General features: G+C 45.8%; 1 protein-coding gene across 4 annotated transcripts in view; it reads left to right on the plus strand.

The window, feature by feature from the left end:
• Positions 1 to 17,235, plus strand: part of DNAH8 (dynein axonemal heavy chain 8) — a 491,368-nt gene that overhangs the window by 116,262 nt on the left and 357,871 nt on the right. For all 4 annotated transcript variants that reach the window (XM_068232705.1, XM_068232706.1, XM_068232709.1 and 1 more), the window contains 2 exons: positions 15,172 to 15,291; positions 16,455 to 16,596. In XM_068232705.1, coding sequence (XP_068088806.1) covers positions 15,172 to 15,291; positions 16,455 to 16,596 — 262 coding nt within the window. The remainder of the gene's footprint in view (positions 1 to 15,171; positions 15,292 to 16,454; positions 16,597 to 17,235) is intronic.

The raw sequence follows: 17,235 nt of genomic DNA on the forward strand, positions 1-17,235 counted from the left end.
CCCCCTGAGTAACAGTTAAGTGACAAGACAATATACTCTGTACAGCGCTGTGGAAGATGTCAGCGCTTTATACATACTAAATATAGCCTTGCAGGCATATATGAGAGTCCAGACTGACACAGCAAAGAACAAGCATATGTACAACAAAATTACTGCCCAGCCCAGCAAGCTCAATGTCTTTGTAAGTGTGAGATTCCACACAATCATCTTTACATCTAACTCCTTAATTAAAAGTTCAAAAGACCCACACATAAAACATTTACGGATCAATAGGCAGGTCAAATTAGGTCCCAGAAAACCTGCAGACACCTCTCACAAACAGACAGCCCCATGCTTTCAGTAAACAAATCATCAATTGAGACACTAAAGCAAGCGGCAGGAGGGGGAGACTGTGCAATGGGCTTATGGCCCATACTCACGGGCTACAAATGTCGCCGCAACACGCAGCGCACGCGTGTTGCGGCAACAGGTCGCCCGTGAGTATGGGCCACAACTCCGCCGCAACTGTCGCTAGTCCTCACCCCCACTGTCCACCCAGATGTGTCTCCCCACCGAGGATTAAAGGTATATCTTTTTTGCAAGCACAGTGCCTCTTATCCCTCTTTTTGCTCAATCTGTCGCTAGTCCGCGTGAGTACGCGGACTAGCGACAGCAACATAATAACAAATAGACGGCGCTTCCGGCGGGGGGAGAGACAACAGCAACAGCTTCCGCCGCATCAGTTGCCAGGTCCCTCCGCCGTGTGTATGCGGAGGGACCTGGCGACGAGCTGTCGCTGGCCTGTCGCGCACACGCTCCCGTGTGCAAGCGACAGGCAGTTTAGTTGCCCGTGAGTATGGGCCATTAGCTGACAGCCCGACTCCTGTCGCTGTCGCTGCTTACTGGTAATTATTTTTGTTCTGCAGGAATTAATTCCTCACCTCCTCTCCTCATCTGCCAGTCATCTGTTTGCTCTGCCTGTAATTGTCCCTCCCGCTCTCTGAGCCTGCAGACATCCTCTCTTCCGGACTTCCGCTTTCTCAGACGCTAGAGGTAGAAGCCTGGAAGAGAGGATGTCTGCAGGCTCCGGAGACCAAGCACTGACTTGAGGAGGTGAGTAACTGCGCGATTTTGCTGGGGGAGGTACGTGGCACCCCACAAAAGGTTCGGGGCTTGTGGAACGAATTTTTAGCGCTAGCGACGCCCCTACCAACAGCTAATGTGATAGCAAAGTATAGTGCTTGGTGCAACAGTAGTACTGACAGGTTTAGCTAAGGCACACCAGAGGAGCTGGTGGGCACTAACAGTACAAAACCCCTTACCAGAGACTAGGGCCCTCTGGTGAGAGTAGAGTGGTCAGACTAATCGAGTTGGCAACAGGCTGGCAGATACGGTGCAAAGGCAGGAAGGTTTTAACAGGCAGAGTCGGCAACAAGATCAGATGGGCAGAAGTACAGAATCACTGAGAGTAAGATTAGTCGGAAGGAGCAAGAGTCATACACAGATAATACAATATTCAATTATAATTACAGCTATCAAACAATCCTATCACTGTGTGAAATCCCCGGTTTCCTCCCAGATCAAAGCACACTGGATCTATCTAAGGTCTGAGCGCTAACACGAAGTATTCGCGACAGCAGACCAGTTGCGAGTGATTCAGGGAAGCTTAAGAAGCAGAGGAGACCCCTCCGGCACGCCCCCTCTCATCAACCAATGAGGAGCGGCGAGCGTCTCCTCTGACGTCAGCCGACCGGCCGGTCTCGTCTATGTGCGCGCGCACGAGACAATGCAACCCTATGTGCTGCTGACAAACCCGTCCTCGGCGTGCTAGACGCCCGAGGACCGGATAGATCGTTAGGCAGGGGAATGGAGACGGCTGCGGTGGTATCGCTGTTCACCGCAGCTGTCTCTTCCGTGTTTGTTACAGTACCCCCCCCCCCCCCCTTGAGGCAGGGACTTCGGACACGTCCTGCATGGCTTCTCAGGATGTAACTCATGAAACTTTTTCCTAAGTTCCTCAGCATGCATGCGACAACTCGGCACCCAAGACCTCTCCTCAGGCCCATACCCCTTCCAATGAACAAGGTACTGTACCGAGTTAGGCACCTGACGAGAATCCAAAATCTGTTCAATCTCATACTCAGGTTCACCATCAATCACCACAGGAGGGGGGAAGGGGGGGGGGGAGGAATCCACATGCACAGCTGGCTTCAACAGGGACACATGGAATGTTTCTACACCTTTCATACTGGGTGGCAGAGAAATGACATAAGAGACATTATTAACCTTTTTTAGAAACAGGGTATGGGCCTATAAACCTGGGGCCCAGCTTTGCTGAAGGCTGTTTCAGGGCCAGATGCCGGGTTGAAACCCACACCATATCTCCTGGCACGAATTCCCATTCCACTGACCGCTTTTTATCTGCCTGCTTTTTCTGGGTCTGAAAGGCCTTTTCCAAATTCCTTTTAACCATAATCCAAATCTCCTTTAATGCTCCCTGCCAATCTTCCAGAGCAGGAAACGGAGAAGAAACCACTGACAACGGGGAAAATTTTGGGGATCTCCCTGTTACCACCTGAAAGGGAGAAAAGCCTGAAGAAGAACTTTTCAAGTTGTTATGCGCGAATTCTGCGAATGGCAAGAATTTCGCCCATTCCAATTGCGCATCAGCCACATAGCATCTAAGGAACTGCTCTAAGGACTGGTTAACCCTTTCAGTTTGGCCGTTGGTCTGTGGGTGGTAGCCGGAGGAAAATGACAGGTCCATCCCCAGATGATGACAAAAGGCTCTCCAGAATCTGGACACAAACTGAACTCCCCTATCTGACACCACATTCTCCGGGATGCCATGCAACCGGAAAATGTGCTGAATGAAGAGATCCGCCAATTCTTGGGCAGAGGGGAATCCGTCCAGAGGAATGAAATGAGCCATCTTGCTGAACCTGTCGACTACCACCCAGATGACCGTTTTTCCCTCAGGCCTGGGGAGTTCCCCCACAAAGTCCATGGACAAATGGGTCCATGGCTCCTTAGGCACTGGCAACGATTGCAGAGTGCCCACAGGAGCCTGACGGGACGGCTTGTTCCTGGCACAGATGGAACAATCCTTCACAAACTTTTTACAATCAAGAGCTAAAGATGGCCACCAGACACATTTGGAAAGCAAATCCTGTGTCCGAGCAGCCCCGGGGTGCCCTGCATTCTTATGTGCATGAAACAACTGCAAGAACTGCAGGCGAAAGGGAAGTGGTACAAAAAGAACCCCCTCAGGTTTCCCCTCGGGAACATCTTGTTGATAGGGGCCTAAAGTGGTGGACCAATCTTCCCAAGTCTCAGTGGCCGCTAAGACCACCTTCTCTGGAAGAATGCTCTCAGGGGTCGGTGACTGAACTGTCTCAGGCTCAAAACATCTAGACAGGGCATCTGCTTTAACATTTTTACTACCTGGCTTATAGGTAATCACGAACCTGAATCTCGAGAAAAATAGGGACCAGCGAGCCTGTCGGGGACTAAGTCTCTTAGCCCCTTCTATACATTCCAAATTCTTATGATCAGTATAGACCGTGATCATATGTTCTGCCCCCTCAAGCCAATGGCGCCATTCTTCAAATGCAAGTTTAATGGCCAGAAGCTCCCTGTTTCCAATATCGTAATTTTTCTCAGCGGGGGAGAACTTATGTGAGAAAAACGCACAGGGGTGCAACCTGCCTTGATAACCAGAGTGCTGTGACAGTACAGCCCCGACCCCAACCTCTGATGCATCCACCTCCACAAAAAAGGGAAGAGTGATATCCACCTGCCGCAAGATAGGGGCAGAACAAAACAGCTGCTTTAAAGGGAACCAGAGAGGATCAATAAAAGATTTTATACATACCTGGGGCTTCCTCCAGCCCCATACGCACGGATCGCTCCCACGCCGCTGTACTCAGCTGCCTGGATCCGCCGGTACCGGGTCCCGTCATTACCACCAGTCGGCTGGCGGATGCGACCAATTCTCCGCATCACAGGGGGCTCCCTCCATACAGTTACGCGTGTGGCTGCCTACTGCGCAGCCGCATGCGTACGTGTATGGAGGGAGCCCCTGTGATGCGGACAATTGGCCGCGTCCGCCGGAAGTGACGGGCCCGATACCGGCATCCAGGAAGCGGAGGATGGCGGCGTGGGAGCGATCCAGGCTTATGGGGCTGGAAGAAGCCCCAGGTATGTATAAAATCTTTTTTCTATTTTAATAAATCATTCCTCTCTGGTTCCCTTTAATGATGAAAAAGCAGAGTGTGCTTCTGCTGACCAGTTATAAGTATCCGCCCCTTTCTTGGTGAGCTTGGTGAGGGGTGCTACTACAGAAGAGAATTCTTTAATAAATCTTCTATAATAGTTGGCAAAGCCTATGAATCTCTGGAGTGCCTTCAACCCCACGGGTTGTGGCCACTCCAGAACGGCAGAGACTTTTCCTGGGTCCATGGAAAGACCAGAGGTAGAAATGATATACCCCAAAAATGGAACTTCAGACACCTCAAAAAGATATTTCTTTAACATAGCATACAGGGAATGCTGCCTAAGTTTTTTCAACACAAACTTTAAATGTTCCCTATGTTTGGTCAGGTTAGGTGAGAAGATCAGTATATCATCCAAATACACCAGGACGAACTTTCCCAAGACTTCTCTGAACACCTCATTGATCAACTCCTGGAAAACGGCAGGGGCGTTACACAACCCGAAGGGCATGACAAGGTACTCGTAGTGCCCATCGGGCGTGTTAAACGCCGTCTTCCATTCATCACCCTCCCTTATGCGTACCAGGTTGTATGCCCCTCTCAAATCGAGTTTAGAGAAGATGCCGGGTTAAAGATGCCGGGTAGAGAAGATGCCGGGCATTAGTCACCTGGGAGAATAAATCGTCAATCAGAGGGAGTGGGTAACAATTTTTAACGGTAATCTTGTTCAAGCCCCGATAATCAATACACGGCCGAAGGCCACCATCCTTCTTCTGAACAAAAAAGAACCCTGCTCCGGCCGGAGACCTTGAAAGACGGATAAACCCTTTGGCCAGGTTTTCCTTAATGTAATCCTGCATAGCAAGTTTTTCAGGACCAGAAAGGTTATACAAGTGACCCCTAGGGGGCATACAACCTGACCGTAACTCAATGGGGCAGTCAAAGCTTCGGTGTGGGGAAAGTTTGTCTGCGGACTTGAGACAGAACACATCGCCAAACTCTGCATACTAAAGTCTATCCATCATTTTCTCCCCCTCGGATGAACCGATGCAAATCGGACATTCCAAATTGTCAGAGGTAGAGAAAAACCGCAGACGGTCAGAGAGACTCTCTTTATACTCTTTATCTCTTTATACCTAGGCACCGCCTCCACCTGAACCTTGGTGGCACAAACAGCAACTTTCTCCATACAATGATGATGACAAAAGGAGGACCAGCTTAACAACTGGCCGGAACTCCAGTCACTCTGAGAATGCTTTTGCAACCACGGCATCCCAAGAATCACAGTGGAGGTTGCCATTTGAAGCACAAAACACTGTAACTTTTCTTTATGTAATACCCCTACATGACACAGCTGTACGGGGGTCTGAGAAAGAGGCTGTTTACACTGCAGGGGAGAATCATCCACAGCTGTTACCAAGATCTATCTGTCTAATGGGATTAGGGGAATCCCCAAATTCTTAACGAAGTCATAGTCTATAAAATTGGCTGCAGAGCCCGAGTCTACAAATGCCTGAGTGGACCGGACTTGACCTTCCCAGGTGATAGAGCAGGGGAGGAGCAAGCGGTTATCTATTAGAGGTAAGGCTGGCTCGCCTAGGGTAGTACCTCTAACTACACCTAGGCGGCAGCGTTTCCCGACTTCTTAGGGCAGTTCTGCACTACATGACCCTTTTCTGCACAGTATAAAGAGAGTCTCTCTGACCGTCTGCGGTTTTTCTCTACCTCTGACAATTTGGAATGTCCGATTTGCATCGGTTCATCCGAGGGGGAGAAAATGATGGATAGACTTTAGTAACAGATCTCACAGGGTATCTCCCACGAGTCTGCCTCTGATAACGAATGCGGCGATCAATCTTTACCACCAATGCAATCGCTTCATCGACAGTTTTAGGCTCAGGATGAGCTAACATCACATCAGAGACCGGGTCAGATAATCCCGTTAAAAAACAATCTAATAAAGCGAACTGTCCCCATCTAGCCGACACAGCCCACCTTCTAAATTCTGCGGCATAAGTTTCCACCGTATTACGTCCCTGTCTGAGGGACTTTAGCTTCCTTTCAGCAGTAACTGCGATATCAGGATCGTCGTATATGATAGCCATAGTATTAAAAAACTCCTGAACTGAAGATAGTGCCTCATGATCACTGGGAAGACTGTATGCCCATGTCTGTGAATTCCCTGATAATAAGGGTCACCCTCTGACTTTCTGTCCCTGATGAAATAGGTCTCATCTCAAAGTAAGAGAGGCAACGATTTCTGAAATTCTAAAAGTCAGATTTGTGCCCTGAAAACTTTTCAGGGAGAGGCATTCTTAGATCAACCACAGGAGGGGACTGCACTGGTGCGGTTGCTAACTGGAGAGTTTGCACAACTCCAGACAGCTGGGTGATCTGCGTCTGTTGGGTATTGACCAGCACGGTTAAATTGTTTACCGCTGTGGTCAAGGCCCCAACTCGGCTACACAGTGCATCCATAGACATTTTGGTCTGCTGTTCTGTAACGATTGGTGTCAGCAAGTAACAGGAGTCTGATTATTAGGTGATCTGCAGTATCACCTATAATGCAGATATATACCTGATTATATGATGATCTGCAGAATCACCAATAATACAGGTATACCAACAGCTAATGTGATAGCAAAGTATAGTGCTTGGTGCAACAGTAGTACTGACAGGTTTAACTATGCCACACAGAGGAGCTGGTGGGCACTAACAGTACAAAACCCCTTACCAGAGACTAGGACCCTCTGGTGAGAGTAGAGTGGTCAGACTAAACGAGTTGGCAACAGGCTGGCAGATACGGTACAAAGTCAGAAGGCAAAGGCAGGAAGGTTTTAACAGGCAGAGTCGGCAACAAGATCAGATGGGCAGAAGTACAGAATCACTGAGAGTAAGATTAGTCAGAACGAGCAAGAGTCATACACAGATAATACAATATTCAATTATAATTATGGCTATCAAACAATCCTATCACTGTGTGAAATCCTCGGTTTCCTCCCGGATCAAAGCACACCAGATCTATCTAAAGTCTGAGTGCTAACACAAAGTATTCGCAACAGCAGACCAGTTGCGAGTGATTCAGGGAAGCTTAAGAAGCAGAGGAGACCCCTCCGGCACGCCCCCCTCTCATCAACCAATGAGGAGCGGCGAGCGTCTCCTCTGACGTCAGCCGACCGGCCGGTCAGCTGACGCGCCTTCTCCCCGCATAAAGGTCTCGTCTATGCGCGCGCGCACGCGACAATGCAACCCTATGTGCTGCTGACAAACCCGTCCTCGGCGTGCTAGACGCCCGAGGACCGGATAACTGTTAGGCAGGGAAATGGAGACGGCTGCGGTGGTATCGCTGTTCACCGTAGCTGTCTCTTCCGTGTTTTTTACAGTTACACTGTTTGATTGCTGTTCTGGTACAAGCTCGTCCAGGCAGCGGCAGCTGAAGCCTATCTGGACGAGAGTCCGCGTCCAGGCGCACTTCCGCGTGTGCGCGCGCATGGCCGCGTGGTGCGCGCGGTGCGTGCTCGTCCCCGACGGCTTACAAGCCGTGCTGTTTGGTGAAGAGGAGCCAGCGCTCCTCTGAGCCAATCAGAGCAAAGGAAGTAAAGAATTCACATAGTTACATCCAGTAACAATGTGAATTCTTAATAATGTTTGTAAATAAAACGTTTCCCTCTCTCTGTCTCTCAGCTCCTGTCACACAGATCAATCACTGTTCTGTGGTGACAGGAGCTGAGAGACAGACTGACAGATAAACTGGTAGGACTTTCTCTTAATAAAATTTGCCCCCCATCCCTGAATTTTTAACCCCATAACTGCCCAGAATCCCTGATTCTCCCTCTCCTCGGCCATTTATTCCCTACAGATCTATTGATCACTGATCTATTGTGATCTTTTTCTTCCTATCTGTTACTATCTATACTCTACTGTCCTCCCCCCCCCTCTCTACCCCCTCTACAACCCCCCTCTACACCCCCCCCCCCCCAAAAAAAATCGCTTTATATTTTTCATCTTTATCTATCCCTTTCTAAATAATGGCAAGGAGGCTCTATTCTGTGGTGGAGGCAGCCTCCATCCTCCAGCAGAGCAGCAGCGAGGATGAGTCAGGTAGTGATTGGCTCCCTCCGTCCGGCTCTGGTTCAGGATCTGAATCTTCAGAGTCCGAAGGGCCGCCATCACGCCGCTTGAGGAGGGACCCAAGTCCTGAGTCCGCTGATGAGGGACCATCAGGACTGTCCACAGCAGGGGGCTCCGTGGGCGACCCAGCATCGGGCTCCATGGGCGACCCAGCATCGGGCTCCGTGGGCAACCCAGCAGAGGGCTCCGTGGGCAACCCAGCAGAGGGCTCTGTGGGCAACCCCGCTGCTGCTAGCAGCAGTGCGCCAGGGGGAGCTAGGCGCAGACAGGGTAGGCAGGCACAGGTACCTCGCAGGCAGGAGGTACCGCTTCATATGTTAAATGGCACCTGGGAACCCCCTAATTATGCTGCGCCCAACATCCCACCCTTCACAGCCACCGCTGGTGTGTCAGTGCCCATTGTCAATCAGGCACCAATTGACATTTTCCAGCTTTTCATGACAGAGGCAATGTGGGAGCATTTAGTAGAGCAAACTAATTTATTTGCGCTACAATTTTTAGCTGACCACCCCACCAACTATATCACCAGAAAATGGCACCCCACCAACGTGCCTGAAATGAAGGCTTATGTAGGCCTCACGCTCAGCATGAGCATCACCCCAAAGCCCCAGATAAAAATGTACTGGTCCAGGGACCTTTATCATAATGCACCCCTCTATCCAGCAATAATGCGCAGGCAGCGTTTTGAGCTATTGTCAAAGTTTTTTCACCTAAATGACAACACGCAAAGTGTGAATCATACCGACCCTGACCATGACAGACTGTTTAAATTGAGACCCCTGTTGACCCACCTAAGTGCAGTGTTCATGGATGTATATACCCCACACCGGGAAATAGCTGTGGACGAATCCCTGGTACCGTTTCATGGGAGACTTTCCATGAAACAGTACATCCCAAGCAAGAGGGCAAGATGTGGGGTGAAAATTTATAGGGCATGCGAGAGTGGCACTGGCTATACCTTCACTTTTAAAATGTATGAAGGCAAAGACTCCATTCTGCAGCCAGCTGGGTGCCCTGAGTATATTAGCACCAGTGGCAAAATAGTGGTGGACCTACTGAATCCACTTCTCCACCAAGGCTACCACGTCTACTTGGACAACTTTTATACAAGTGTGCCACTGTTCAAGTTCCTCTTCTCAGTCCAGACTGGCGCATGTGGGACGGTGAGAGCAAACCGTAAAGGCCTCCCCCCACAGGTAGTAAATAAAAAACTATGCAGAGGAGAGTCCTACGCACTCAGATCTGAAGAGCTCCTGGCATTAAAGTTCCACGACAAGCGGGAGGTGATGATGCTATCCACCATCCATACTGAGGCCACAGTTCTTGCCACATCCAGAACGGAACAACGTAGAAAGCCAGAGGCCATAGTCGCCTACAATAAAAATATGGGAGCAGTGGACTTATCAGACCAAGTCTTGGCGCCTTATTTATTAAGAAGAAGAAGGAAAGCATGGTACAAAAAAATAACATTCTTCTTGTTGCAGATGACCATGCACAATGCATTTGTGGTCTATCTAAAAACCACCACAACACCAACAAGCCAACAGATGACCTTTCTTGAGTTCCAGATTGAAGTCCACAAGTCCCTAATGTATTCCCCTGGCCAAATTGCACAACAGGATCCTATCCATTTGGAGAACTCAATTAGACTGAGGGAGAGACATTTCCCTGAACTAATTCCCTCCAATGAAGTGAAAAAGCCCCCCTGAGAAGATGCAGAGTGTGTGTGAAACACAAGAGACGGTGTGAGTCACAGTATTTTTGCCCAGATTGCCCCTCAGCCCCAGCACTGTGTGTTATCAAGTGCTTTAGGGCATACCACACACTTGTAGATTACTAATTTATTTTTTCCCTTTTTTTTGTGTTTTTGTTTCTCTCTTTTTTTTGTGGGTTTTTTTTCTTTACCTGGACATATTTGACTGGCATTTTCCCCCTTCCTATATATTCATGTAACTTACAGACCCTCAAAGGAGCTCACATTTGGCATACCCCTATGTTTTTGGGGTGTTGGCGGAAACTGAATTTTTTGAGGAAAAAGAAAACACAAAGTAAGTTCAAAATTGAACTTTGGACCCTGCTGCTCCCATCTTCTGACTCTTGGATCTGCTTGACCCCTGACTTATGGCCTCTGGCTTTTCTCTAATTCTGCAAGACATCCAATGGTAAGTTCCAATGTATTTGTTATCACTGTGAAGAGAAGTGATATATTCAAATTAGCCACATTTTGGATTTGTTATAACCAGGGCAATGTGAAAATTCCTTTTGCAGTGTTCCTTTGAGAAGGTAGCTCACAAAATACCTACTGATGAATAGCCCTGGTTGTTAGCCTTCTATGATGGTGTCATGTGCGGTCTTTGTTTGATTCCAATCTCTCCTGGGAATATGCAAACAAACAATAGCTCTGCAACAATTAGTGCAAAAAAAATAGTGCACATTGGGTATAATTGATTGCTGCACACAACCATTTGTTACTAAGTAAGGCATATGTTGTATCATTTTAACCGTGATGAGCTGTAGAATACATTTTGGTGTGTTTTAGGACTGAGGCCTAAGTCATCAGTTTTTTTTATAGTGCCAAAGTGAAAAAAAGATGTAAAAAATATCATTTTCCAAGTTATGATTCAATTTTAGCAAAACCGCAGAAGTCCAATTGTTTCAAAATATGTGTATCTCAGTAGGTCTGGGTCTCTAGTTTTCAGAATGGTGACATTTGTGACCTGTTTCAAATGTTCTGACACTCCAGGGGCTTTGCGAACAAAGAATGACTGTATTACTTTTGTTGCAAAAAATGGCCTTGAAAATTGCATTAGTGCTGCTCATGGTTAACAGAGTATTGCGTGGCCAAGAAGCTATCTGATTATGTGTATAGGGTATCATTTTCACCGGGACAAGCAAGAGAATAGTATTTGGGGTCTTTGAGAGACAAAAACTATGTCAAGTGTTTGTTTTTTTTGTGCCAAAGTGAAAAAAGATGTAAAAAAATACCATTTTCCAAGTTATGATTCAATTTTAGCAAAACCGCAGAAGTCCTATTGTTTTAAAATATGTATATCTCAGTAGGCCTGGGTCTCTAGTCTTCAGAATGGTGACATTTGTGACCTGTTTCAAATGTTCTGACACTCCAGGGGCTTTGCGAACAAAGAATGACTGTATTACTTTTGTTGCAAAAAATGGCCTTGAAAATTGCATTAGTGCTGCTCATGGTTAACAGAGTATTGCGTGGCCAAGAAGCTATCTGATTATGTGTATAGGGTATCATTTTCACCGGGACAAGCAAGAGAATAGTATTTGGGGTCTTTGAGAGACAAAAACTATGTCAAGTGTTTGTTTTTTTTGTGCCAAAGTGAAAAAAGATGTAAAAAAATACCATTTTCCAAGTTATGATTCAATTTTAGCAAAACCGCAGAAGTCCAATTGTTTTAAAATATGTATATCTCAGTAGGCCTGGGTCTCTAGTTTTCAGAATGGTGACATTTGTGACCTGTTTCAAATGTTCTGACACTCCAGGGGCTTTGCGAACAAAGAATGACTGTATTACTTTTGTTGCAAAAAATGGCCTTGAAAATTGCATTAGTGCTGCTCATGGTTAACAGAGTATTGCGTGGCCAAGAAGCTATCTGATTATGTGTATAGGGTATCATTTTCACCGGGACAAGCAAGAGAATAGTATTTGGGGTCTTTGAGAGACAAAAACTATGTCAAGTGTTTGTTTTTTTTGTGCCAAAGTGAAAAAAGATGTAAAAAAATACCATTTTCCAAGTTATGATTCAATTTTAGCAAAACCGCAGAAGTCCAATTGTTTTAAAATATGTATATCTCAGTAGGCCTGGGTCTCTAGTTTTCAGAATGGTGACATTTGTGACCTGTTTCAAATGTTCTGACACTCCAGGGGCTTTGCGAACAAAGAATGACTGTATTACTTTTGTTGCAAAAAATGGCCTTGAAAAATGCATTAGTGCTGCTCATGGTTAACAGAGTATTGCGTGGCCAAGAAGCTATCTGATTATGTGTATAGGGTATCATTTTTACCGGGACAAGCAAGAGAATAGTATTTGGGGTCTTTGAGAGATTAGGCATATGTGATGTGGTTTTGTTTTAGCAGCAAATGAAATGAAAAGCAATGCAATTGTTTTTTCATATACTCTGCACCAAACTAATACACTTGTAAAAAACACCAAAAGTGACAGAATTGAAAAGTGAATACTTAAATAGTTACCTTAGGGACTCAGCTTTTTAAACATGTATGTCATGAGGATGTATTACTGTTTTTTTTGCAAATGAGGGCTTGTAATCATTGGTAGTGTGCAATGAGAAAACAAAAAACACAACATAGAAAAAATGCACCTTTATTTCCAAATAATATATTGTCACCATACTATGTACTAGGGACATAATTTAAATCTTGTGATAACCACGACAAACAGGCAGATAAAATGTGTGGGTAAAATGTTCAGTAGCATTGTTCATTTTAAAACTATAGAGGCTGGAATTGGAGAAATAGTGTATTTTTTCATTTTTTTCCTCGTTTTTCTCTTTAAAATACATAGACATTTTAGTAGTTACTAAAAACAAATGTCACCCCCCAAAAGCCAAATTTGTGGTGAAAAAAACAAGATCTAAATAATTTATGTGTGATGAGTAGTGATAAAGCTATTAGCGAATGAATGAGAGCAGCGCTGACAGGGGAAAATTGCTTCAGTCCTTAAGGTGAAAATAGCTGTGAGGCTGAACCGGTTAAAGTGAACCTCCGGACTAAAAATCTACTCAGCAGAATTGAAAAGGCTTGGTGTTTCTTTAACAGTTTCACAGCATCAGAAATTTGTTTTTCTTACCAAAGCATCATTTTTAGCTGCATTTTTAGCTAAGCTCCTCCCCATCAAAGAAATCTGCCCGGGCAGTTTTTCCCTGATGCTGTGCAAAGCATGATGGGATTTCCTATGTTGTTATTCATGTTGCCTATCAACTGGGAGGGGTGATCAGGACACAGGACAGTTGGAACTGTGTCTCATGCTCCCTGTCACCTCCTTTCAACCAAAAAGATGGCTGCCATCATGAAATCAAACATTTGCCTGTTCTTTTAAAACAGGGTGGGTAAGAGATTATATTACCTATCTATTTTAATTAACATAACTAATGTAACTTAATGACAGTATGTTTGTTTAGGCTGGAGTTCCTCTTTAAGAGCAAAGAAGTTTCATATTACTTTAATTTCGATTCTGCAGAATAATGCTTGTAATGCACAGACAGGGGGCACTCTTTTGTCTGTTGTGTCAGGCTTACACCATGTGCTTTTTTTTCCACAGTTTGCATTTCAGTCAGAATTGTCAAAACTTAAAATGTTATCAATAGAATGTGTGTTTATGATTAAACGGTCTGTTTTATTGAACGACTGTACTTTTCCTGTTATTCTACTCAGTGTCAATGAGAAGTACTGTGCGTATCTAGAGATATGAGGAGATAGCATTCCAATACACAAGAAAAAGAATCTCACAACGCACCACTGGGTCAAAAAGTATAAATGTCATCTTTATTACATGCTTATAGTAGTGATAAAAGAATCACTAACAACAGCACAGAAATGTAACAAGGGGAACAAGATAAAAATAAGGGCAGGTAAAGGCTTAAAACTGTCTCTACTTTAGTTCTTGGAGTGCTAGCTTTTAGTACGTTCATCTATATCGACTCCATAATCCAGCCATGCATCCTGGGATCCCACTGCTAGAGTTATGAGTACAGATGACTTTCTGCCAGTAGGTTTGACACTGGGTCACTTAAAGAGGAATTCCAGTGAAAATAATGTAATAAAAAAGTGCTTCATTTTTACAATAATTATGTATAAATGATTTTGTCAGTGTTTGCTCATTGTAAAATATTTTAAATCCCTGATTTACATTCTGACATTTATCACATGGTGACATTTTTACTGCTGGCAGGTGATGTAGCTGCTGCTTGTTGTTTTGGCAGTTGGAAACAGCTGTAAACAGCTATTTCCCACAATGCAACAAGGTTCACAGATAGGAAACTGCCAGGAGTACCATGGTCCTCAGTTTCTTGTGGGAGGGGTTTCATCACAATATCAGCCATACAGAGCCCCCTGATGATCCGTTTGTGAAAAGAAATAGATTTCTCATGTTAAAGGGGGTATCCGCTACTTATTGGGATAAAGTTCAATTCTTGGTCGGAGTTTCACTTTAAAGGAATACTGTAGGGGGTCGGGGAAAAATGAGTTGATCTTACCCGGGGCTTCTAATGGTCCCCCGCAGACATCCTGTGCACGTGCAGCCACTCACCGATGCTCTGGCCCCGCCTCCGGGTCACTTCTGGAATCTCAGACTTTAAAGTCTGAAAACCACTGCGCCTGCGTTGCCGTGTCCTCACTCCTGCTGATGTCACCAGGAGTGTACTGCGCAAGCACAGACCATACTGGGCCTGCGCAGTACGCTCCTGGTGACACCAGTGGGAGCGAGGACACGGCAATGCAGGTGCAGTGGTTTTCAGACTTTAAAGTCTCAAATTCCAGAAGTGACTGGAGGCGGGGCCAGAGCATCGGTGAGTGGCTGTGCGGGCAGAGGTCATCTGCAGGGGACCATTAGATGCCCCGGGTAAGTTCAGTTCATTTTCCCCGGACCCCCTAACAGTATTCCTTTAAGGCCAGCAGTCACCTAAGCTGCAGGGGCATCGGCAACCAGAGCAGAGGACGTTCAGGAAAAGTAACGCAAATACACAGGCAGCTCAGTGTTTTCTTGTTTTCCTTCAGAGCCAGATGCTATTGACTCTGAGGACTGCTTTGTAGCTTAACTTTTTGCTTTAAGTTGTTCTGTGATGCCCTCTTCTGGTTATCCTGCAGGTGTCGGACATCTGTGAGCAGAATATTAATGTGACGACCACCTACATATCAGAGACCACTTTTCTTCAGTTACCAGATGATGGAGTCACCACTGTACAGCACATGCTTTCTAATAATGAGGTAACAAGCTGTGATTATTGGTCTAAGGCAGGGGTGTCAAACTCAAATACAAAGGCTATCATTCATAAAGCATTACTGCATGCGGAAATGCTGAAAACAGCTGAATTTATATATTTCACATCAGAAATCCTGCATGTGTAACATTTTTTTGAAGTTCCTCTAAGTTGTGGCAATTAAATAGATTGTTTACAAAGACTAATAGACAGATTCAGCGCAGATTCAGTGCAAGGAGAGGCTTTTTTTAAAAAAAAATTGCACATCTTTCCCAGAAGGGATGCTGGGGCTGCCTCTTCTATTGTAAAGCTGTCTCTGGAGGAGAAAATGTATCGGCTCGGCAGCTTCTCATGTTACACATACCTGGTTCGGGAAAATACTGAACTTGTATCGCAACTGTAAACATTTGCATGAATAAACACACAGAAGTCTAAACTACCGAATGCGGTATTTTCCCCACACAGATTTTTTTTTTACCACACTGCTTTTATGAATGATAGCCAAAGTGGGCTGAAATTGTACACTGGGACCTAGGCCAACATCAATGTCTACTGGCAATCTTCCTACCTTATAAAGTTCCCTGATGTCTAATGGCCACTTTCCAAACCCTACACAGTTCCCTGGTGTCTAGTGGTCCTCCCTCCCCTATACAGTTCCCTGGTGTCTAGAGGCCCCCACCCTCCCCTATACTGTTCTCTAGTGTTTAGTGATTTCCCCCTACCTCCCCCCTTCCCTGTAGTTCTAGAGCTTCACCTCCAATATAGTTTCCCTGGTGGTCTAGAGTGGGCCAAACATAATGCAAAGTGGGGAAACCACTTGAGGGCCAAATGTAATGGCTCCAAGGGCCAGATTAGGCCCATGGCCGGAGTTTGACATGTATGGTCTAAGAGCTGCGTTCAACCTAAAAAGAAAATCCCTAAAAATCTCACAAGTGTTCACCATTACGTTGACTTTCCTTCTATGGACAGCGAGCACTCTGGCAGGATGATGGAGGCACAGTGTAACGGCACTGTTGTGTCACACTTGTCCTGCCTCTTCTGCAAGTAACCCGCCATAAGATCTTCTATGCTCCCTGTTGTGTATGACAGCCTCCATCCTCCTGGCCTCACTGTCACCACTGAAGGCTGTCTGCACCTCCAAGCACAGCTGACACTATGTTCTTCCTTCAGGTGTACACGGCATACATAGCAGAACATACCAACCAGAAATGCAAGCAGGTGAAGCGAGCTGTTAATGCGCTGATTGCCATCTTTCAGTCCGTGCGTGAGATAAAGCAGAAAAAAAGCACTGTGAAAGGCCACAAGAAGCCGGGTGAGTCTATATGCAGTACAGCTTAGTATCTCATGTCTTTAGAAGTCAGTCACTGCTGCACCCCTTTATGGTATTGTACACAATGGATAAGGCCTCGTTCACATTGGGTGCGCTGAAAAACGTGTAAGAGCCTGTACACACTGCTGCGCTTGCTCTGCGCTTTTAAAATCGCATGCGTTTTTTAATCGCAAGGTCTTTTGAAAAATGACAAACGCAAAGCGTTTTTCTATTTTCATGAAGGCTTGCGATTTAAAAAACGCATGCGATTTTAAAAACGCAGCACAAGCGCAGCAGTGTGTACAGGCCCTAAAATCGTGATAAAAAACGGATGCACTTTAGTGTTTGTATCGCACACATTCACTTACATTGATGTACGTTTTAGAACTCAACGAACAGAAATGCATGCACCACTACGTTTTTTGTAATGCAGCCCATAGATGTGAACAAGGTACATTTAATTACATGGGAAAATCAATACCTTGGAGAACGCCCAGGGCAATGTGCTGTGAAAAGCACACAGAAATGGCCCTAATGTGAATGAGGCCTTACACCAGAGTCTGGGGCATACCAGCCATGAGATCAGGTAAGGCAGCAGCACCAGGTGGGGAGTAGCATGATGATATTAGCAAGATATAAAAA

This window comes from Hyperolius riggenbachi, chromosome 4 (genome assembly GCF_040937935.1).
Source record: "Hyperolius riggenbachi isolate aHypRig1 chromosome 4, aHypRig1.pri, whole genome shotgun sequence".
NCBI classification, from domain to species: domain Eukaryota; kingdom Metazoa; phylum Chordata; class Amphibia; order Anura; family Hyperoliidae; genus Hyperolius; species Hyperolius riggenbachi.